At 34.7% G+C, this 25380-nt stretch overlaps 2 protein-coding genes across 2 annotated transcripts; one reads left to right on the forward strand and one right to left on the reverse strand.

Moving 5' to 3' along the window:
• Nucleotides 1–396: 396 nt before the first annotated feature.
• LOC123535610 (vitelline membrane outer layer protein 1-like) lies at nucleotides 397–3954 on the reverse strand. Its single transcript, XM_045318325.2, has 3 exons — nucleotides 3735–3954; nucleotides 1090–1296; nucleotides 397–721 (listed from the first exon to the last, which is right to left on the reverse strand). The coding sequence occupies exons 1-3, from the start codon at nucleotides 3918–3920 to the stop codon at nucleotides 470–472; spliced, it is 645 nt and encodes a 214-aa protein (XP_045174260.2). The 5' UTR covers nucleotides 3921–3954; the 3' UTR covers nucleotides 397–469.
• Nucleotides 3955–18900: 14946 nt separating this feature from the next.
• On the forward strand, nucleotides 18901–23820 carry LOC123537609 (amiloride-sensitive amine oxidase [copper-containing]-like). The gene is made up of 3 exons (XM_045321433.2): nucleotides 18901–20039; nucleotides 21552–22792; nucleotides 23126–23820. The coding sequence occupies exons 1-3, from the start codon at nucleotides 19183–19185 to the stop codon at nucleotides 23539–23541; spliced, it is 2514 nt and encodes an 837-aa protein (XP_045177368.2). The 5' UTR covers nucleotides 18901–19182; the 3' UTR covers nucleotides 23542–23820.
• Nucleotides 23821–25380: the final 1560 nt, after the last annotated feature.

A 25380-nucleotide genomic window follows, 5' to 3' on the forward strand; every position in this document is an offset into this window, starting at 1 on the left:
TTTTCTCATGGCACGGCTCCAATATCTTATCAAATATATATAATATACCATATAATGTTACTTACCCAATTAGCCGAACGGGAAAAATACTTGTTTGCCGATAAACTTGGCATTATCTTAAAAAATCAAATGAACCTACAACCACCGACGGAGACATTCAGAATGATGTATAGTTTATGCCTGGATCTTGAAAAATAAAGTAGCAGTTCACGAAAAAAAAACCCTGTTAGGGGTTACGTGGATCAACTAGTAGGTTTTTGATTTTGTTCGGTTTATATTTACAATGGTAGCCACTATATGTTTTAAAAATTCATCGCTGCAGAGAATTTTGTTTTTTTAAATTGTTTCACATTCTCTTTATACTACGACATACTACAACATAAAAGGACACATAACTGTAACAACTCATGTTTATTCTTTCCTTTATACATGCATTGCATTATTTTCCAACTCCGGGTTCCGTGTTCACTTAGGTGTAACTGCAGCAGTAGAAGACGACGTCATTTAAGGCGGTGTCGTCACCATGGCCTTGTGGAGACTCTATTTTCGTGTTGAGTCCACAAATGGCCGTGTTGTCGTCACAGCTTTCACTCCACTGACCATAAGTACCCCACCATGCTTGGCCGGGAGATCGGACGAGTTCGGTCTCATTGTGATCTCCAGCAAGATCCCGGCAGTAGAACTTTATGTAGTTTGCAGATGTGTCATCTCCCGATCCTTGCTGTAAAGAGAGATGATATAAATTTTTAAGATTGGGATTTCAGATTTTATAGGTCAGTATTATATAAAGCATAAATGCCGTTGACAAAATTACCAATCCCACTTTTTTCAATAGAAGAAACACATCTAAATGTTTGGTAAATATTGTTTGGTCAAATCATGAATATTAAATATATACGAGTGTTTGCTTGTAAACAATCTTAAATATATCAAATCCAGATTAAAAACAACGAGTCGGGAATCGAACCCGGGCTGTCGAGACAATACTGAAAAAAGAAATGTTGTACGATCTGCAGGCCAGTGCCTTTAAACGCCAAAAAAAAAAATGGAGACGTTACTAAATTAATGCTAATCTTTGACAGATCTCACCGGAGCTTCGACTTGAAGTGAGAAAGCCGTGAGAAAGTTTGCCGCGTGGTACTCTTGATTGCATGTTTCAGTTTTTCCCCATGTCCCAAAATTCCCTTCACCGGAAGTGACATATGCTCCGTTCTCTAGATGTCCCAAAGAGTCAGAACAAGACAATTTGATAGCGTTCAGCGTCGTGTCGTCCCCAATAAACCGATTAGATTCTATCTGAAAAAGAAATTTTGAAATGTCAAACCTGAAATGTAGGAATATTTTTCTAGTGTTCATGCACTGTAAACCCTGTCGAATAACGCACATACATTGAATAAAATTTCGGGGCTTTATGTTAAATAAGTACATTAAACTTAAGGGTTTACACATGCGTGAACCCCATAGAATACTTTTAACCCTTTCAAATCCAAGTGTACATGATTCCCCATGGAATGCAAAACACGATTTTGATGGTTTATAGTCATTCAGTTGTTGTAAGTCTTCAATCGGTAATTTCGACAGTGTTTATATATACTTATCATTCGGTAGTGCTGACTTGTCAGTTTACATCATTCGGCAGTGGTAACATCTTTTTTGGCAATGCTTACTTGTCATTCAGTAACTTTCCATTCTGATGTTGTCAGTTTACGTCATTTGGCAGTGGTTACTCGTCATTCGGCAGACTGAGTGCTTATTATTCTGAAGTACTCACCGTACATTGTAATGAGATGCACATTCCGACATGGTTTGATGCCATTCAGTAGTGCTAATTGTTATTTGGTAGTGCTCACTTGTCATTCTGCATTGCTAAGTTGACAAGAAACAATAATTTTTGTATACACTAACAGTGCTTGAAATATTGGCGGCTTGAAAAGGCAAAAAAGTTCTATAATTATTTGTGAATTGCTGTTACTAAAAGGATTTGGGTCATTTATGGCTGATTTGGGTTCATTTATGGCGATAGCTGGATCCATATCCTATAAAACACTTAAAGGGACCCAGACATTTGTTAGAGCAAGTACTCGTTGTAAAATACTATGTATAAATTTGGACCAATCAGAAAAAAGTTCTATAATAGCACGCCTGCTGAGGTATAAATAGGTAGATTGGTGGCAGAGAGAGCATTCTGTATCCAGCGATCCGGCGAAGAAGGCACATCGAGGATTCAACTAATAATTTATCCCAGTACCTTGATAAGGAAGTTATTGCAACTAGCTTGTCAGGGCGGATAAATTGTTAAAAAGAAGACGTCTGAAGTTCATAGATTAAGAAGAGTTGCAGAATTTCAACAAAGTTTCGAGCTATAGGGCCAGCGCATAGAAGTTTTACCTTAAGGGTAGTTGAATGCTATATCATCGAAAAGCTGAGACAGAGACCGAGAGTTTGGTAATCTACTGAGATAGTAGGAGAGTTCCAGCTTATAGAAGGTTATTGGCGAAGTACAGCCAAAGCATCGGGGATATACCGATATGGTAGTTGAATGCTACATGAGATAGCATATAGGCGCTTAGCATCCAGGAGTCAGACCATCTATGCGATAGGACTAGTATGTAGTTGATTCAAAGACATTGTCTTACGGGAACTTTAACAAAAAGACCAGTCAGGTATAAAGTCTAGAGCCTATAGCAGTTTGAGCTTATTAGTGTTAGTTTGAAACATTTAGTGATTAGCCTGATCCCAGAAATTATCTAGCTCATAATTTAAAACATTTACAAATAATTGGTACACGAATCATTTAGGCAAGGTAGCCAGAGGAAAATTCTATAAACGAGATATTTGGTCTCACCAGCTCTACGTTTTAACAAAGGATATTTTATTTCGTATCTCATTCAGTCTAAGACATAGTCACCTTAGCGATTATTCAAGATACTTTAGGCGTAGGCACTTCCCTGGGTTATATAAATCGTATCCTGACAAAACAGCAAAATGAAAGGCGCTAAAATTACGAGAACACAGCTTACTGATAACGGACCGCTGTTTTGACAAAGTCCGCGTAGTTTCTTAGGCTTGTTGACTTCAATATAACATGATTGTTTACAAATGGAAAGAAAATGTAATATAGATATAAGAAATAAAGAAACTGTTTCAAAAGAATGACAGAATAAGATCGGAAAATTGAACATGATAGCGCGATTCTTGGATTTGCCGATCCTATTCTGTCCTTCATTTCGCTTGACCTCTGAAAAATATCATTTTTAAAATAACTGACTTTTTTCCGCAGTGGTAAATGTGATGCGTATTTACTTAATATTCGACATAACAAAACAACATTTTTATATCTGATTTTGCAATATTTTTCGTACAAAGCAGGTCTGTTTGGTCCTAAACAAAACATAAAACTTAAGTCATATTTAATAACGTGCGTAACTTCATGTTATCGTTTTTTCATTAATTATTTATTTTTTTTGTTGTTTATTTTTACTTTGACTTTAGCAAACGAAGAAAACAAACACTTGTCCCACTGCAAATCTAAGATGTGTTATCGACCGTAGCATCACGCGCTGAACACATGTACATCCGGTGACTTGTTGTAATGAATTTTATTGGCTTGTATGTCAATTTGCTATCAACAGTTGTAAGTTTACGCATGCACATGCATGCATGCACATACGTTCGCACACAGACAGACAGACATATGTAAATACGTATGCACAAACTCGCACGCGATATCTTACCTTCATATTGTAACCAGATGCAAACGTTCCCATTGGGCAAAACTCTGGGTCTGTCCAAAAGCCGTACTTTCCACCATTCCTCACCCTCAATTCTTTCGTCACAGTTCTAGTAGTATTAAATCCTTCAATAGTATATCCGTACGCCGCAGAGACGATTACCAACAAAAGACATAGAAAATATTTCATTTTCTTTGTTTTCAAAATTCACAAATGATTAGTCTATTGCGTAGTTCGCTGCCTTATATAGTGCGTGTCGATACCATCCTGTTTCCAAGTTCATAGTTTATCTACCTTTCTCATGCTTTAAGCTAAATTTAAATAAATTCAAAGAAGTGAAGTTAAGTGAAGTTAAGAAGTGCACCAGACGAAGATTATTAAAGTACATGCAAGGACACAGCCCTAATATTATTTTGAAGAAAATATTGTAATACATAAGTAAACATTAGCGAGACATATTGCGACATTCATGATGTTGAGCTGTTGGCATGCTGACATGTTGGCATGGCGATATAACGATAACATGACGTCATTTTATATGGTACGAGAACTCAATAGATTTCCCATAAAATGCGGACAAATTAAGGCTGTCAACTCAACGGATTTATTTGTCGAGTTTTGATTTTTAATTTAGCGGGCATCAAAATGTCGTTTTGGAGTCTTTTATTGTTCTTGCTGTCGTGTTCCTGCGGCTTCACCTAAGGAGTTGGCGTCGTGTTTTGTGCGTGCGTGCGTGTGCGTGTGCGTGTGTGTGTGTGTGTGTTGTTGTTTTTTTTTGCGTTTCGTGACATGTGATGTTAACACAGAATCCCATACATGTATATGCCTTATTAACTGGAAACCAAATTATTACAACATTTCTTAGGGTGTGAATAATGCGCAGACTGTCAGGGGCTATAACCCGGGATCCCTCGCTTACAGAGCGAGTGCTCAATCGACTGACCTAACTGACTGCCTTTCACACATTTTACCAGATGTGAACGTATCCCAAGATACACCTCTATGAATTTAAAAAAATGCCTAAAATTCCAGAGGTGCACACTATTACAAATGTCGTAAGACTGAAACAAGCAAGCCTAACACGGCCCCACGTTGGGTGCCAAATGTCACAGGGTGAGAAAAATGTGCAGTCAGTCAGGAGCTCGAACCCGGGACCCCTAGCTTACATGGCGATCTCTCTACCGACTTAGCACCTGCCTTGTACATATTCTCCTCTAGTGTGACCAAGTTCGTACTGGGAAACATGTCCCGTCAGTTGCAACTGAAACTGATATCTTAAAAACATATATGTACTTGTGAATTTGTCTTGTGGGGTGAAAACAAATTTAATACTCCCAAAGAAATACCAAATAAAATGCACTAAAACATGTGGTTTAAGGGGTTACCCTAGCTGTAAGCATTGATGACGGGTAAACATATTGTTCCCTTCTAAAGGTGGTCTACAATTGCTTCGTCACAACATGTATGTTATTGCTTTCCTCTCAATTTCCTATGTCACAACATGTATGCCATTGCATTTTAACAACATTTTATCACATCACGAAATGTATGCCATTATCTAAGTCACAACATATATGCCATTGCTTTCCTCACACTTAAATCAGTCAATGTAAAGAGATACATATAGAATGTAACTGTTCCAAATAAAATCGCAACACATCTAGCTATACTTGCAGATGAATCTCTTTAGCTTTTCAGACATTTTGTCCCATTTTCATGTTAACAGGAACACTACGATGCGGCAGCACGATAACACGATGCACGACATAAATATCGCGTTATCGCATCGTATTGCCAAGCGTGCTGTCGCACCGTGTTGTCTTGCTGTTGCATCGAGCTATCGTAGCAGCAGGCGTCGGCAGTGTGAGAGTACGGAAGACCTTACAGGATCACTGTAGAACTCGGGTTGCATAATAATAATTATGCAGATATTTAAAAATCTTCATGAGAGTCCAAACTGTCGTGATTCCTTACAACAAACAATTAACATTGTAATCTTTACAATGCATGTCGATGTGAACAGTGAAAGAATTTTAAAAAGTTTGGTCTAGTCTCATTTGTTCTGTATTATACTCATGCTAACATGTGTAAACGCCTCCAAGAGTAGACTGTTACTATGGCGCTGTTGCCTGCAAACATATTACTAGTAAGCGATGAGATGGAATGCAAATAAGTTCGAGTTCCAACTCTTTTCTTATCTCTATAACACGTCTTTAAACGTAAACAGATATGATTAAAGTACAAAGCGAAAGAGCAAATGTCATCTTGCCGTCGAGGTCAATTAAGGTTATGCATGCATATAAGTGGATTTTATGTAACGTTAAAGATAAGGAGATTAATTTAAGAAATAATTTACTAGTATAGCAAAAGAGTGTTTTAACACTTTTTATGCACGATTGGCGGTAATACGTCGGGAAAAATAATTTCATGAGGGCGCAACCCCAGTGAAATTAATTATACGACGTATTACCGCCCGAGTGTACAAATAGTGTTAAAACACGGTTTTGCTATAAATTATTTCGATTCTAATATGCCCTTAATCTAAAACAGTAGATACATTACAGTAGCGCTCTTTCTTGGTCGCAACAAAATTATTGACGTCTTCTCACGTTAACGTGACGTCATTCTAGCGAGTGTTTTAACAGGGAAAAGTATATTAGAAATTTAATTCTAACACGATCTGCAGCAATTGCTATATAAACATATAGCGAAATCGCCTATACACATGAATTTAGTATTACGATAAAATATGGTTGGCTGTTACATTTCATCCTCTATGAATGTGGCATAAGAGATTCTACTTTGAACAGTTCCATTACATACGAAATATTTCAGGGCCAAACGGTTGAAAATAGCATTTCAAAAACATAAATATGAAAAAAGTCATACTGACTTATGTGTAGGACCGTAAAACACGTTTTGATCTCTACGAGCGTATTCAATTAGCTTAATAAAGATTCAGTGGTGACGTCATAAATGTATGACATAAAGTATGACGTCATAATGATGTGACGTCATATAAAGTTAAGCTCGTAACTTGTAACACAGGGTCAACTCGCCTAATTTGATGATTTGAACAAATATCTATACGTTCCATTGGCTTTGCAACTCTTTCTAACCGTAGGAGGTAAATTGTAACAGCATATGACCCGAATGACGTATTACGCTGAAAATGTAGTACTGTAAAATGCGAATTATTTGCGTTGTTAGAATCGAAATAATAAGTATGTTCCAATAATTTTATCAATTAATAAAACATGGGCAGTCGTTTGGATGCGAATAATTAAATCACTCGTGCTACGCACTCGTGATTTAATTATTACGCATCCAAACTCCTGCCCATATTTTATTAACTGATGAAATATAGGAATAGATTTATTATTTCTTAAATAAAATATGGGCAGGAGTTTGGATGCGTAATAATTAAATCACGAGTGTGTAGCACGAGTGGTTTAATTATGCGCATCCGAACGACTGATAAAATTATTGGGACATATTTATTATTTCGATTCTTACAACGCAACATTTTCAGCTTAATTCGTCATTCGAATCATATGCAGTTATGGCAAGCCAATTGTCCAATAATTACGTGAACCCCGGTTTAACGATCGGTAAACTAGGTTTTTCGAACGTAAAACTAGGTTTTTCAAATACTATCCTAGATTTTCGAATGAAAACATCAGATACCGGGGGTAAACCATAGCTCGTGAACCCAGGTTTACGTTCGATAAACTAGGTTTCTCGATTGAACTATGAATTTCGGTCGTTATCCTATGTTTACGATCGTAAACTTTGGTTTACGAACGTGAACCTATGTTTACGAGCGTGAACTATGGTTTACGACGTTATCCTATGTTTTCACTCGAAAAAATAGGTTAGTATTTGAAAAACCTGGTTTTACGTTTAAAAAACCTGGTTTATCGAACGTGAACCTAAGTTACGCTCGTAAACCCAAGTTCACGTTCGTAAACATAGGTTCACGCTCGAAAATATAGGTTCAGGTCCGTAAACTATGGTTCACGGTCGTAAACATAGGTTCACGTCCGTAAACATAGGTTCATGGCCGTAAACCCATGTTCACGCCCGAAATTCATTGTTGATTCTATAATCCTAATATATCGACCGTAAACCATGGTTTACGTTTGATAAACTAGGTTTCTCGATTGAACTATGAGTTTCGGTCGTTATCCTACGTTTACGATCGTTATCCTATGTTTACGCTCGTAAACCCCGGTTCACGCTCGTAAACCATAGTTTACGAACGTGATCCTATGTTTACGACCGTGAACTTCGGTTTAAAATCGTGAACCTACATTTACGAGCGTGAACTATGGTTCACGGCGTTATCCTATGTTTTCGCTTGAAAATATAGGTTAGTATTCGAAAAACCTAGTTTTACGTTCGAAAAACCTAGTTTATCGATCCTTATCGCATAGTGCGGCAATTTTCCTTTGATCTTTGCAGCATGTTATACATAGTAACACACATTATTACTACAAAACTGTGCTGATATCTTACAAAACTGTTGCGATATATATCAACACGGAAATCTCTATGGAGTTTCATAAGAAAAAAAGTGTTCCGATATATATCAGCACAGTAAAACTGTTCCGATATATATCAGAACACTTTTTCTCTATTGAGGTCCTATCAAGGGAGTATAATTTTTTTCCTTTCAAAGAAAAGATGATTTTAGCTCCAATTTACAGTTCACAGAGAAAGAATTGTCACAAAACACCTACATTTATAAAGTAAAAGAATAAATAAACTAGAATATTTCAAAAACTTGATAGTTATTGCCAAATTCAGAAATACATGAAATATATGAAATTCTGAGATTTCTCAAATGTTTCTTTTTCTTTGATTTTTTTTACAAACAAAACAACAAGTTTTACAATATGTCTGGCCAATGAAATGCAAAGATTTAAAACCAATGCAGAAATTTGTTGGGTACTTTTATCTGGGGAACACATTTTCTAAGACAGAAGTTTTAGTGTTTCAGTCAGCAAGGCGCAGAACTGGAATCAAAATAGTAAAAATAATAATAAACAAATTTAAATGAAAATAATATATAAAATTTAATAATAAACTATGCGATAAAACAGTTATAATATGTAATGCTCGTGTGTTACCAGGATATATCAGAGCTAGGGGTACATCTCGTTATTTTTCTCTTCACATATCTGTCTCGGCCTAACGGCCTCGACGATATGTGCAGAGAAAAATACCCTCGATGTACCCCTAGCTCTGATATATCCTGGTAACACACTCTCACACATACTATAACTATTACTTAATCCTAGTTTTTCGACCGTGAACTAGGGTTCACGTAATTATTGGACAATTGGCTTGCCATATGCAGTTACAATTTACCCCCATGGTTAGAAAGTGTTGCACAGCCAATATAACGTATAGAAACTTGTTCATTTTTATTAGAATTTTGAGAAGTATTCATAAACTAGTTATCTAACACAGCTCGCAAATTATTTATCAAAAGAATAATCAAATTAGGTGAGTTGACATTGTGTTAAGAGTTGCAACTTTTATATGACGTCACATCATAATGACGTCATATTTTATGTCATACATTTATGACGTCACCCCTGAGTCATACTTGAGCTAATTAGACTCGCTCGTACGAATCAAAACGTGTTTTACGGTCCTACACATAAGTCAGTGTGACTTTTTATCATAATTATGTTTTTGAAATGTTGTTTTCAACCGTTTGGACCTGAAATAATTCGTATATAATGGAATGGAAGTAAAATTTCTTATGTCACAATCGTAGGGGGTGGGTGAAATGTAACAGCCAACCATATTTTATCGTAGATTCATGTATAGGCGATTTCGCTATAATTATGTTTATATTGCAATTGCTGCGGATCGTGTTAGAACTATTTCTAAAAATAAGATTTACTGATATACTATATCTATTTGTTATATTTCATATAATTAACAAAAAATCCTATTAACAAGGACAAATAAAACATTATTATTTTAATATCTGACAAACATAAAATAATTTGTGGTATAACTTATCTCAAAGTTAATGATAAGAGCAGAGTGAATGCGTTATCTGAACAAATATCCGCTGAATAATCTCATTATATTTAACTCAAAATGAATAACTATCTAACACGTCAAAAGAAAGATAATTGAATTGTTCCAATTGTCTTATTTGCGCAAACGTACATGTATAAAATATCTTTAGTATCTCTTTTGTTTACTGCTATCAGTCTGTAGGAAAATAAAACTATGCGTTAACTATTTTTAATTTCACTTAGATAACTTTGACTGTATAAAAATGTTGGAAAACTCTGAGTCGGTCAGAGTCTTCATTTTAAATATCATAATGATAGTTAAAAATAGGTATGTGTAACTATAAACATCTGTAAGTTACATTTTCTTGAAGAATATTGTCAGTCCTGTATAAAAATCAAAAGAAAAGAGGTCATGTTTGATGAAAACTATTTTCAGTCGAATACAAACTGCAAAATCAGCTAAAATGGGACCCCAAATTGTAGTGGCGGTGTATGTTCTAAGTGTCAATGACGATTCGGTAATGCTAGTATGAAATTATGAAAAATGCTTCCTACATGTCAAGCATAGATCTTTCAAGTGATTTCAGCAAACTATTGCAAATAAAATAAGGAAAACAGCTCTACAGAGCAAAAACATAAAAATCCAACAACTATCTGAATCCACCATAATGCGACTACCATTTATTTTTCGCGCCATGTTCCTGTTTATTGTCTGTATACCAAACTCTACTTTATCGAAACTGCCACCGGAAAGCACACACTTTAGGTCTTGCGATAAACCAGCTTTATTTGTTTTCCACATTACTAATGGTGATAGGCGTGATAAAGCATTTAAAGGTAAACAATTTAAAAAGCGTGAGCTCTTTATCATTCACTTTGAAGTAACTGACACGACTAACAAGTGTTTTCCAGTTAGATGTCAGCAGTTTAAAACTAAATGCTTTGTAATTTTTGTTTGTAACTTACCTCGTTCGAAGACAAAGGTTCACTCAATGCTTTTATGTGTTCCAGAGAAATAATCTTTCTTCTTTATATTTGTTTTATCTAGGTATAAATATTTAAAATGAACATTTTTTATAATATCCTTATGTATTTGAAATTCTAAACATTGAAATAACATGAGATAAGTAAGAGTTCACTACTCAGTTATCTTCAAAGTTAGCAAACAAAATAAAAGAACAAGACTTTTTTACATGCATACTCATGAAACATTAAGCAGGGGAAATGACAAAAAAGTAATACCGTATATTTTCGTATTGGCGCGCTAATTGTCATGTTGGCGTGTTGGCGCCTTTTAAGGTGACTCCATACCTTAGACGAAAAATATCAAGATAAAATTTCGTTTGTGTGCGCTAATTTTTAATATTTTTTGTCGAAGGTATGGAATCACCTTAAACGTGCCAACACGCCAGAGAGCAATGGCAGAAATCAGCAACCATACTAGGCTACGCAGTAACAACAGCCGGAAATGCCCTTTTATTCGTCTGACAGCATTTATATGCCTTGCTAGAGTGTACAAAAATGTGCCCGGTGTACTAAGGATATAAGGCACGACATTTAAAGTTATGTTTGTACGTTTAATAAAAAACACATTTATACATATTTTGTTATTTCTTAAAAAGAGTTGGAAGTTGTAACATGAAAACGTAATGCATTTGCAAAATGCGATTATTTTGCAACTTTTTCATGCGACTGACAACATACTTAGTATTTGTCAAATATACGAGACATTTCATGGATGTACTTTCGTTAGAATATGAAAGAAATAACCACAGTACAAAGGGTAGCGTAAGAATTGTCAGCCAGTATATAACGCATACAACTTTATCATTATATGAGCCGCACCATGAGAAAACCAGCATAGTGCATTTGCTACCAGCATGGATCCAGACCAGCCTGCGCAGTCTGGTCAGGATCCAGGCTGATCGCTTTCAGAGTCTATAGCAATTAGAAAAAACCGTTAGGATCCATACTGTTCGCATATGCACTATGTTGATTTTCTCATGGTGTGGCTCATATAAACGCATATTTGAAATAAAGGTGGCTAAAGTATGAAAAAAATAAAGGCAACTTTAACATTAGATTTAACGTTCTAGGTACAGTTTTATCAAATTTAGACATGCACAACGCTGCAACAGTCCAACAAGGAGAACTCTTTTGCTTATTAAGATTAATTTAAGGTGAAATTAAATTACAGAGATAGAACGCTTTATAAAATTTTATTCTCTAAAAATTTCGAAGGTGTACATAGTTTTATATACTTAGAATGTATATTAAGTTATATGAGCCACGCCATGAGAAAATCAACATAGTGGGTGTGCGACCAGCATGGATCCAGACCAGCCTGCGCAATCGCGCAGTCTGGTCAGGATCCATGCTGTTCGCTTTCAAAGCCTATTGCAATTAGATAAACCGTTAGCGGACATTATGGATTCTGATCAGACTGCGCTGTTTACAATTTATAAATACACAGGTGTAGGTTTTGAATTTTTTATTCTGAAATGGTTGAACATCACACGTATATCAATTCAGTAATTCTTAACATATTGGCAAAATAGGAAGTTTAATGAACTGGAAATTATGGTATGTTTATAAAAATTAAAAAAAAAAGATAGTGGCAATCAGCGTGGTACAGGTATTTTGCCGTATTCAAGCAGACATTATTCATTTTAATATAACTACACATATTCCACCAATATATGAAAACTGTTTGCAAAATAAAAAATATGCGAAAGATTAAAGTCGCATGATAATTATACCTTGTAATTACAAAAAGAAAATACCCGTAATTCAAAACGCAATTATAGCCTTATCAGTGTTATAAACGTCTGTGTTGTTTTAACGTTCCTTATTTAGAGGTAATTGGCAAGTTTTATTAAAGACAGACCAGAACAGAAGTTTATTTACAGAAAGACTTGAACATTAAACGTTCATCGTCATATATATACATTACAAACATGCATGATTATAGCCGAAGGTTAAAATATATATTTTATGGAAATAATATGAACACAAATATACACATACAATAAATCTGAATACTGATATGTTTTATGTAATTTATTCATTTACTGATATTTTGTTAATTAATTCTATTGATTAAGACGGTTTTTGTATAATTTCGTGTAACAGTTCATTCTTAAAAAATTACTTATAATTTAACTCAACATATAATAGGATCTGTTAATAAAAAACATGAGAGGTGAAAAATCATTCTTAAATCCTGTATGATGAGATTAGTCATACATAGTGACTTCAATTATATTTTGTCTTTGTCAAGCTATCACCGGTGCATAACACATATCAGCAACGAGATTTTCCATAATACATTATTATAGGTCGATATCTTTCAACTTGCGCACCCCCTTGACCCTGAATTTTCATTTGATTAGTTCAGACCTATCGATAGGTAATTTTTTAACGGTAATTTTAATGCACGTGCTTTTCGTGAAATTAAGTAGCATAAAATGATGAGATTTTCAGCATAATTATACTTTAATACGTTAAGTAGGAAGAAATTTTGATCAACGCCTCTTTTTAAAATAACTGTAATCATAGTTTGAAAATGTTCAACATATCAAATATTCCCTTTTATCAAAATAGGACGGTCCGTATAACACCGGTCAACGGGGTGAAGTGCACAAGTTGGAAGTAACCTGCCCATACATTACTAGGTTAAACAATAAATGCATACTTAAGCGCAGAAAGGACGCAAAAATCGACAAGATTGTGCGTTGTTCTCTTTTTGATTTCATATTTATTTTATCCGTATATATGGACAATATGTTGGTTGCTCTGATTTCATTTTTCATATTCGCCTTACCAGAGTTGAAATGCAATTATAAATGACCCTTAATGCAGTTAAATAGTAACTGTAATCATAATTTCAGTAATGAGAGGCTTGAGTAATTCTTACCGAAATGAAAGTGCAAGAATTACTACCGACCATCAACATGGAGACACGTAAAATAAACTCCCACATACGACAAACCTTACCGAAACGAAATTCAAGGTTTGTCATAGGCTTAAGTATTAACATATTTAGCTAGTTACATGTCCAGATCATATTTGTATACTAGCAGGCTGTATTTGTATACTGTCAGGCTGTAGAGAATTTGTCTCTTACTAATATTATTTAAATATTGCGACTCTTTAATGTCGATTTTTGCGTCTGCTTGGACTCAACACAATATAGGCGTAAAATATTGGTTACATTCCAACTGCAAATGGTTGGAAGTTGGCTAAAAATTATAACTACCTGTCTGTGTGACTGTCTGTGTGCGTCTGTGTGTCTGTCTGTGTGCCTCTGTGTGACTGTCTGTGTGCTACCTGTTTGTGATTCTGTCTCTGTGTGTGTCTGTCTGTCTGTATGTGAGTCTGTCTGTGTGTGCGTGCGTGCGTGTGTGTGTGTGTGTATGTTTGTCTGTCGGTGTGTCTGTATTTCTGTGTGTCTGTCTGTGTGTCTATCTGTTTGTCTGTCTGTGTGCCTGTCTGGCTGGCTGGCTGGCTGGCTGGCTGGCTGGCTGGCTGTCTGTCCGTCCGTCCGTCCGTCCGTCCGTCATTTCGACTCATTTGTCCGTCTGTATGTATGTTTGTCATTTCATATTGATTATACTACGCCAGTACATCTATGTTATGGTTCACATTATCCCAATTGCCGGATGCCTACCAATCGATTGTATTATTATAAGTCACCTAAGTAATTCAAGTAATCATGTCTTTGCTTGAATGCTTTAATGCTGTAAACTGCTATTTTAACAATTTCACACTTGTAACATTCATTAATTCTATGAACTTTAACATATTAGGTCGTTTATAATAATACCTTGGAATATAATATTTTCTTAATTGATTATACACAGAACATATCAGAATAAAATGAAACTCATCTTCTATATCATTTTTTTCACAGAGAATACATTTGCGTTCATTTCTTGGAATACTGTGGTGTCTTCCAGTCTCTATATTTAGTTGGTGTGATGATAAACGCAGTTGAGCAATGGCATTTCTATGCTTTACATTCTGAATCTTTATTAAATACTCTGACAATTAAAAATTTGTTTTAAGTTCTCTATATAGTGTTAAAGATGTTTTTAATGAAATGTCTTGCCTCCAGTCGTTTATGTACATGTCAAACAATCTACATCGAAATAATGGTAAAAATACCTTAGCATTTACAGAATTTGGGAACAACCATACATCATAAAAACCTGTCTTTTGTAATAGAGTCCTAACTTTTGAGGCCCAATTTATAACTTGCAAATTATTTTCAGCTTCTATTCTAATATCATTTAACATAGTAGATAGCAAACAATTACTACTTTTGTCTAAATGTAATCTAAGATAATATTTTACAATTCTAAGTTGCCTTATCACATATAACGGGAATCTACCAAGTTCTCCACATAATGCTGAATTACTTGTGGAGGTTTTAACATTGAGCAAAGATTTCAAGTATTTTCTGTGAGCACGCTCTATGTTTTCAGCCTTTAAAAAACCCACACTTCACATGAATAATTTAATATTGAGGCTACGTAAGAGTCAAACAAACTTAACATAATGTTTATGGGTATTTCAAAAGTCCTGGTACCCGAAAACAGAGCACCCATCGCCCTCAGAGCTTTACTCGCAAGCGTTTTCGTAGCATTCATAAAAGATCCCCCACTTATAAAAACTAAGCCAAGATAATTAAAACTATTCACTACTTCTATTTCATCAGACCCGTATTTAAAATATTCACTCACGGTTTCTTGGTCTTCCTCCTTTACTAAATATTACAATTTTTGTTTTTTGTGCATTCACATTGAGTTTCCATTTCTTACAATATGTTTCAAAATTATTTATTGATTGTTGTAGCCCTTCTGCCGATTCTGAGAAAATAACTGCATCGTCGGCAAATAGTAATAAATATATAGATAACTGGTCCAGCGTTAAACCTGCAGAGGGGTTTTTCTGCATAAATAATTCTACATCATTTATGAAAAGAGAAAAAAGTAGAGGGGAAATTATCTCCCCTTGTAATAAGCCAATGCCACAGTCGAAAAAATCAGATAATACATTTAAATGTTTAACACACAATTTGACTTCATTGTACATCGATCGAATAACATTAAATAATTTTCCATTAATACCACTTTTTATGAGTTTCAACCACAAACCATTTCTATATTTGGAATCAAAACATTTCTTAAGATCTACAAAGCAGCAGTACAAACGTTTTTTGTTTTTCAATTGTTTTTCTATGAACGAATTTAATAAAAATATTGCATCAATCGTACTATAATTTGCCTTAAAACCAGACTGAGCGTCCAATAAAAAGGATTTATGCGTGATGCATACAATATTTTATTACTTCTATAAACTATCATTCAATAGGATTACAGTATAGAAATTAGTTTCATGTAAAATTATCTTGAATTGAACATGTACAATTAATTATGAAAGTAAGTTAATCACGACGACATTTATGATAACTGAAAAGATCATGAAACCAGGTAAAATTTTCACGAAAACAAAAATATATCATTAGGTTACTGAAGTAAAATTCAATTCTGTTTTAAAGGCAAAGAAAATCTCCTATATAAGTGACCCCCCCCCCCCCCCCCCCCCCCCCCCCCCCCCCAAATACCAGACTTTTTAATCCCCAATATACAAGATCCTGTCTGGTCCAGTCTGATAAGGGTCCATAAAACCCCTGTAGACTTGACATGTAGCCTATTTATAGTCAGAGAATCATAAATTTTATTGCCTAAAGGTAAATTGGTTATTTCCTGTGTTTTGCATTTTATTAATTGAAATGCTGTTGTTTTTTTTAGTCTTTTTTCAGCATGTACACAAAATTATTTTAATTGATAAGATACTAATTTTGATTGCTCAGTCATGTTGAGTAATGTCCTGGCCAATTAAATTATAACTCTTATAGCAAAGCATTTCTCACTATAAAATAATTATTCAAAACTTAATAAGAGAAATTACAAGTTTATTCAATGATTATGATCTTTTTATCAAAAGTAACAAAATAAAAACGAAAAAAAAAAAGATAATTGCTGGATTTCACTAGAAATTAAAGAAGCGTTCAGTTGCATTTTTAATAGATAAAGAAGGTATATAGACAGAAGGATGTTATATATCAAAAATGCTTAATTCCTCTTGTGTTGTCTAAATAATGTTAACTTTCTTTTATGTATAATAAAATCCAGCAATAAAGATATAGCATTGTTCAAAATACACAATAATTTATTACTTCTAAAAGCTATGTGCCTGAATGCATTTTTTATATTTTTGATAAAAAAACAGCAATAATGAGATGTAATTGTTAAAAAACTTACTTTATTAAAAATATGACAAAAAACTGTTGTATCTTATCACTTTGTTTAATTAGCCCTAATTCAATCAAACTTTCTAAACTCGTTATAAAGGTGAGAACTGATTTGCTATAAAGGTGAGAAATATCACCTGCAATTTATTTACTGCACAGTAGCTATACAGTAGCTTATTATGATAAACAGAAGCAAGTCTACCAATGGTCCTGACGTGTGTATTGGCCCTTATCGCCAATACGCAGACCTTATCATCTCCATAGGCCACATACCAGGCATACCAGAATCAGTGTCTTTAAATGCAGATATTATTTACATTGCAAAAACATTCTTGTACACAAAAATACTCCGGACATATTTTCCAGCTTTAATTTGGACAAGGCGGACCTTGAATTTATTTACTAAAAAATTATTAAGTAAAATATATACAAAAAATTCTATATTTTACCTTTTTACGACAGTTTGCATTTGTGATCCAAGGGTCGATAGGAAAGCTATCTCTTTTAATGTTTAATTGACATAATTGGCATAATTGACACTGATATTTAAATGTATATGAAATAAGGTGAGAATTATTATTATTATTATTATTATTATACCAGATTTATATCTATATATATTTTATATATATTTATTTAGAACAACAACATAAGAAGAAATGCGCATCTCTTTCTTTTTAGAACCGAAATATTAATTGCAATATTTAATTGCATTTCTTATATTGTTAATTTGTGATATTAACACAAAATGAATTACTCGCGAAGTAAAATTACATTAAATGATTAAATCATTACTTTAACCTTTTGATCACAATACCGCATGTTCACGCGGCATACTATAATATCGTCTGCTTATGACGCTACAACAACAACTTCGCGCTGAAGTTAATTTTTCTTTGAAATTAGTGGAAATAAACCGTCTGAGAACGAATCAAATTTTTATTTCACAAAAATGAAATAAATATCATTCAAAAGATAAATTCAATGAGAGTAGGAAATTTCTTGCACCTAAGCTTTCATATCAATGGTTTTATACAAAAAATGCTTTGAAGAAACGCATGTATGAGATTTTTGCACATTTTATATGGAAAAAAAGAAGGGAAAAATGACGAAATGATGGCATCAAACTTCATGTGAAGAACGAATCAAAAATTAAGATAAAATTTAATTTAAAAAAAACCTTGTGATGAATCAAATGTTGAACTTTGGTAATATTTTTGCACCTAAGGTTTCTTATTTTTAGTAATTTTGTTATTAAGTAAAATGTGTACATGTCCTTCTTATTTCTATATAGAAAATCTGACCGCTATCGATTAGTGGCCGGAGGAATATTCTTCGGTATGGCGCAGGCTGGTGTGGATACATGCTGGTCGCACACTCACTATGTTGATTTTCTCATGGCACGGCTCAGTTTATAATTTTAGAAAAAATCTAAAACGTCTAGATGAAAATTTCATAAAGCTTGATACGCTTCCTTAAACCTAAAAGAATGTTAATATGAATTTAAATATAATTATAAGTGTACTGGATTAAATAACCGGTGTATAACAGGACAAATTAATCTTTTGAAATGCCTACATCCCTGAGACAATATTGATACATGTTCGTTATCAGTTTCAGCAAATCCTTTGCAAAACCATATCCCCACTTAGATGTATTAAAATTCCTGTATGGCGCACGTAAGCACGAACCTAATTACAGTTACAATGGCAAAGGCCATTTGATGTCTTGCAGCTGAAACTAAGCTCGTGAAAAAAGACGTACACACTCAAAAGAAATCCTGGATAAAGTAGATGTTAAAACGTGACATTGAAAGAATTTATACTCTGTCAAGTGCGCGTTAATCTTATCAAATTAGTCATTAGATGTGATGACTTCTGTCTAACCCAAACTCTAACTCTGACAGAGCACATCCATCTTAAATATTGAAAGTGTAACATTTTTTTTTATCTTTATCTATCACAATATACATGTTTTGAATTTTTTGAAGGTTTTAGCTTTTCGTAATCGCTCTTATCTCAAATTATGAGATAAAATCAAAATAATACTGGTTGTGCAATTCAATAGGATTGATTTACGATATTAAAAGGAAATGTCACAGAATCGTGCATACATAGTAGACAATGAGAATGCGGTTGCAGACGTGAAACTTACAACCTCTGTATCTGAAAGCAGACGAGAAAGAAAAGGAACAAGCTGCAAACAAATATGTTGCATGCAGTTGTTTGTTGTTGTTGTATTTGCTCTTGGAATAGTAGGAGGAATTCTTATTGGAATTTACGCTTACCATGGCGATTCCAAGAACAACAATATTGACGTCAACTGTCAGACTAACAGCCAAGAACAGGGAGGCAGCAAATTGCAGACGACAAAATCACCGGCCAAAGAACTACCGAAGGAACCTGGTGTATGTCCGAATCCGAACCCCGTACAAGATACACGTTATGAAAACTATGTGTACGCGCCGCTTACATCCACTGAAATGAACAAGGTGGCTAAATATTTACTTCAACAAAGCATCATCTCAACTTTAGAAGATCCCACAAGCCTTACACAAAGTTTTATTCTCTATCAAGCCCTACAGCCACCGAATAAAGCAGAAGCTCTCGAATATCTGGACAAAGGCGGCGATAAACCTAAACGTTACGCTAAAGTAACCGTACAACGTGGTCATGTTCCGTCACCTGACGTAATGGAATATAAAGTAGGACCGCTAGATGGCACCACAATGACCGCTGTCAATATGACATTTCCCGGATATATCCACTTCAACAGCCGACCGTACGAGTGGTTGGAAGTTGCAGCTATGACAGACTTATTACGGCCAGATTTAGACATACTAGCACCACTTATAAGTGAAAGTTTCGATGGTGCCAGATTCCCTGATGACATATATTTCAACTTCTTTAATGGTCCACCAAGCACAAATGGCAAGGAACGAGATACAAGGTTCGTAATTATCCCTTCAGAATAATGTACAATAAAAAAAAGTTATTATTTCATGAATGTATTTCGTAAAATTGCTTGTTCGACAGATTAATGGGTTCACCGGCTTAAAGCACAGACCTCGTTATGGCAGTCGGCATTTTCCGCTCCATTACGTATTTTCCGAATTTTTTTTTTTTTTTTTTTTTTTTTTTTTGGTAAACTGCCAATTTCCAATACAGATTCACTACATTAAAACTTAACTAACTCTGAGGCATATAGGCACTAAATAGGAAAATGGCCCGAACAAAATGTGCCGCATAATGGTGGATTCAAATAGTTCTCATGTTTTTTCTCTGTAGAGCTATATTCCTTACTTTCTTTGTATTTCTGAAATCACATGACGTATCTTTAAAATGGGTTCTGATGTGTGCTACAGCCAATAGTAATATACCAATTTTATATAGAATAAAGAAGAACAGCTATCTAGTGTGTTGTAACCTTGAACAATATCTTATATCAAATAATTATTAATATTAGATCTATTATCATTATCATTATCATTATCATTTTTATTATTATTATTAGTGTCTTCACTATACTGTTAAAACACATTGTAAATGGTCAGAGGCATTTGTAGTACCTACGCTGACGAGATATGAAAACGCAACAAACATATGCCTGAATATATTTTTTACTACAAAAAGCATCACCTTGAAATGTTCAACACATACACCTCTCGATACTCTATACCCATTGTGTTGAAAGTTAATCAGCACAATAGACCGTAAAATTAACACAATGGGTATAAATTATCGAGATGTGTATGTGTTGAACATTTCAAGGTTATGCTTTTTGTAGTAAAAAATATATTCAGGCATATGTTTGTTGCGTTTTCATATCTCGTCAGTGTATTTGCAAATAAACGAAAATGTATTTGATTAATATTTTACTTTTCCATCTACTTGGGAACATGGAATATTCTACATTATCTTACCCCATCTACATTTGCAAACAACTATTTCATATTCATAACATTTAATGCATTGCAAAACACAAAATCATTTAATTTATATGAATAATGTGCTTATATATCTAGCTTGCCGCAACCAGACCAGGCCTTGCAATTTGATTATATAATAATAACTTTGCTTTTCAAATGTAATCAGTTACTTTGCAATAATTATTACCTTTGTTAACTTAACCGATCTTATCATAATTACTTTTAAAACTTTGTAATTCAAAATAAACGGTTCTTTGCAACCCCTAAGGATTCAAAGCAAAAAGTTTTTTTCCAAACAATCTTGGTTAAAAAAGCGTTCTTTGCATCCAGTCACGATACAAAGCAAAAAAGTCTTTTCAACCTCTCAGGATTCAAAGTAAACGTTCCCTCCAACCCAAAAGCGCTTCGCTAAAATAAATGTCTGACTGAATAAAGCATTTCACTCCAAAAGAAAAGCATTATATGTATCTGGTAATAAAAGAAATTCTCTGTGACGAATATAAATACTGAATTATTTCCCTTTATGTTTACAGATGGAACATCGCGTTCAAAGGATTTCGACACGAAGAGGACGTCGATCTGATACATATCCTGCCTCTAAGCGGAAGAGTTCATAATCCGGGTACAGATACATCAAAATGGTATACCTATGACTTTCACTACTTGAACCAAGGTCCCTTCAACACCTCCCAAGAATTAATGGCAGCCTACAATTCCAACACGCTTAGAAAAGTCAAACTTGAGCCCGGGTTTAGGAATACGTTGTGGGACCGTATTTTTCCTAAACGTGACAGCAGCCTTCCTCTCCGTGATCGTGCAGATTCCCAGGGAACACGTGCATACTACCCGACAGGACCAAGATATACTATAGAAGGCACTCATGTTAAGTGGATGGACTGGAGTTTTGATATTAGCGGAAGCCAAATGCGTGGACCAGCATTGTTTAACATAAATTTTAAGAATGAAAGAATCATTTATGAGCTAGCAGTAAACGACATTGCACTCAATTACGCCATGGACTCGCATGCTCAAAATAACATAATATATGCCGACGCTACATATGGCATTATGGGCGGAGATTACCCAACGACAATTATGTCCGGGGTCGACTGTCCGGAACACGCGACAGTTTTGAACACAACATTCTGGTGGCATCCGACCCAGTCTGCATACGATATGCGTTCGATTTGTATATTTGAAGCAGACGGACAAGATGCTCTTTGGAGGCATGTCGGGATATCGTTTGAGGCGGGATTAAGAAACAGACATCTTATTGTCAGGGCACCCGTCGTCGTTGGTAACTATGACTACACATTCGAATTCCATTTTTTCCTTGACGGCAAAGTTTATACACATGCCAAGGCAAGCGGTTATATACAGTCAAGTTTCTGGGACGAGTTCAACCCGAACTCACCTGACAAAACAAGGGACGCTTTCGGCTACAGATTATCAGACTATGGTACAGGACCAGTTCATGACCATATGTTCGGATTTAAAGTCGATATGGACATCATTGACAAGAACAATACTTTCCAAATTGTAAAATGGAAAGCGGGACCTGTCCTTGAAGCGCTTAAAACACAAAATCCGAATATCACTAAAGCACCAGAATATTTTATTTATAACGAAACACGCTATATCGAATGGGAAAATGTTCAAAAGGAAATTGGAATACAAGATCCAAGTGAACAGCAATTCTGGTTGGTTGTTAATGAACGAGAGAAGAACAAATGGGGCGTAGAACGAGGGTACCAGATAGCGCCATTGGCTACAGGTGCGTATATTTTGTTTTAAACCTGGATTTCGAACTCTAACAAAACAATTAAACGTATCATGTAACAATGTTTGTCAACTAAAAGTGTCACTGCTTTATCTTTATCATTAGTTTGGCATTGAGTTAAAAGATGTTTACAAGTATTTCAATTATGTTCAGATATATGAAACAACACTCTAGAATCTTAAGGTCCACTGTTCTAGAGAAAGACCATTGCCCCGCAGAGAGGCCGATCTCAAGCAATTCTGAATGTGTTTCTTGTTTGTGCAAAGCAACCTTGTAGGTATCAGAATAAGCGACAATGACTTCACATATTTGTACTTCTTATTTTAGGCGACCAGGCTTTGAAGACGCATCCATTATTACAGGCTCTTTCTTTTACTAAGTACCATTGCGCAGTCACGAAGCGCAAGGAGGAGGAGCAAACACTGACGTCAATCTATGACGTCAATAGAATGGAGCACGCTCAAGAATATCTAGACAAACACATCAACGGAGAAAGCATCGTGGACGATGACATCGTAAATTGGGTTACTGTGGGCTTTTTACACGTTCCTACAACAGAAGACATGCCAATGACGGTGAAAGTAGAGACCGGCTTCATGTTGAGACCATTTAATTTCTTTGATAGAACATCTTCCTTTGATATGCCGGAACATGCCGAGACAAGGGACGGAATATTAAGGGAATCAGAACCATCATTTGAACAATGTTCGGAACCGAAAACAGAGTACTGTCGTTTCTGTTAATTGTCACACAATTTCTTTGCATGTTTATAAAGTGCCTAAATGTTGACTGAATTCTAATCTTATAGTGAAAAATGCATTCCCTGAAACTCTAAAAACCGTGGAACGATAAGGTTACATAATATAATGCATTTCACATGAATAAAATTGCTTTTGAAATGTATCTTGTTGATGCATATGTAATATCTTGTTGATGGATATATAATACCTTGGTGTTGGGTAAAGATAATTTGCTGATGGGAATTTAATGTCTTATTGATGGATATGTAATATTTTGTTGATGGGCGTTTATATAAGATTTTGTTGGTCGGTATATAATATCTGGTTGATGTATATATAATATCCAGCATAGATATATGATATCTGATGATGTATATATAATATCCTGTTGATAGGTATCTAATATGTTGTTTCCTGGTATGTAATATCTTGTTGATGGATCTGGTTACGTTAGTGTGATCAGTGCAGACGGCAATTCTTTTTATATGAATATTTTTATTCTCCTCCAAATGGATATATTTTGAGCTTGTGTGAACGACGTATTTAACTTAGCCGTATTGTTGATAGAAGTTTTCAAAATCACAAATCTTACTGGATAAACTTTGTACAAATCCAAAAGTTTGAATTTTCTGGCAAAATTGCACGTTGTTTTTATGGAAATATGTTGTCCCTCTACCCGTAACGGATAAACATTTCCTTAAAAAGAATATGTTAGACTGGCAACCTTCAAGACAAATATCTCTACTATAAAATCCTCTTTAATAGCACTATCTTTAAACATTTACAATATCTCTTATCCCTGACTCTAAGAGTTGAGATGAGCCTAGAGAGAAAAATGGTTTTCTTGATACTAATGCAGATGTAACATGTGACCATTCCTCATCTTCAGACATCACCTGACCTCAGTTTGACCTTGACCTTGACCTCATTTTGGACTTGGGTTGCTTTATATGGGCCATCTCTTGGTTAACTTAATGGGACAGTTTCGTCTAGCATCAATACCCCTTACTAGATTGACTTGATTCTAATTTTGGACCTCGTTTTGGACGTAGGTTGCTTTGTATCGACAAGGATGCCACCGGGGGCATCAAGCGTTTATTGAACGCAGCTTCTTGTTTTATAATATTTTTGATTTGAAAGACCTATTTGTGTAATGGTACATAGATTTCTATGCAAAGGAGACTCCGATCAAGTTGGTTGTAAATTCTGAATTAAATTAAATTTAATTAAAGAATGATTTTAGATCAGAAGGTAGGATAAAAGGATAAATAGAACATTATGTTACTGTCTTATAAATTAATTTTATTAAGTGAATCGGAGAAAATATATAAAAGTCGAGGCTCTGCAGAAATCTAAAATCCTGTTCACTGACCTGATAAAGCAAAATTTTTCTGACCTTTTGATTTTTGCCTTTATTTTGCATGAGGGTAGGATAACACCCTACCGCACTTGCCCGGAAGAAGTAATAAAGTGGTCGATAAAACAAATCAATTATTGGGTTTGTTACTTCGCTGCGCTCTCTATAAAGCATACTGACCCTACATATTTCCGTAGAGGGTCAGTAACAAACCCAATAATTAATAATGTACACAGACACATATATGCAATGATAATACAACGGATGTGCACAGTGCAGAAACACGTATAATATACTATGCATAATAACAAAACAGATGTACACAAGCCTGAGTACACATCAATGAAAACAGATGCAAGAAACAATAAACATACATGAAGAAGGAGCACAGCAGTCAATAGCAAAACCTCCAAATTGAATGTGTAGTTTAAACAGGTTAGTTGTCACCAAAATGCAAAATACAATAAAGCTTGATCATATCTTTA

Source organism: Mercenaria mercenaria, chromosome 17, assembly GCF_021730395.1.
Source record: "Mercenaria mercenaria strain notata chromosome 17, MADL_Memer_1, whole genome shotgun sequence".
Lineage (NCBI taxonomy): Eukaryota > Metazoa > Mollusca > Bivalvia > Venerida > Veneridae > Mercenaria > Mercenaria mercenaria.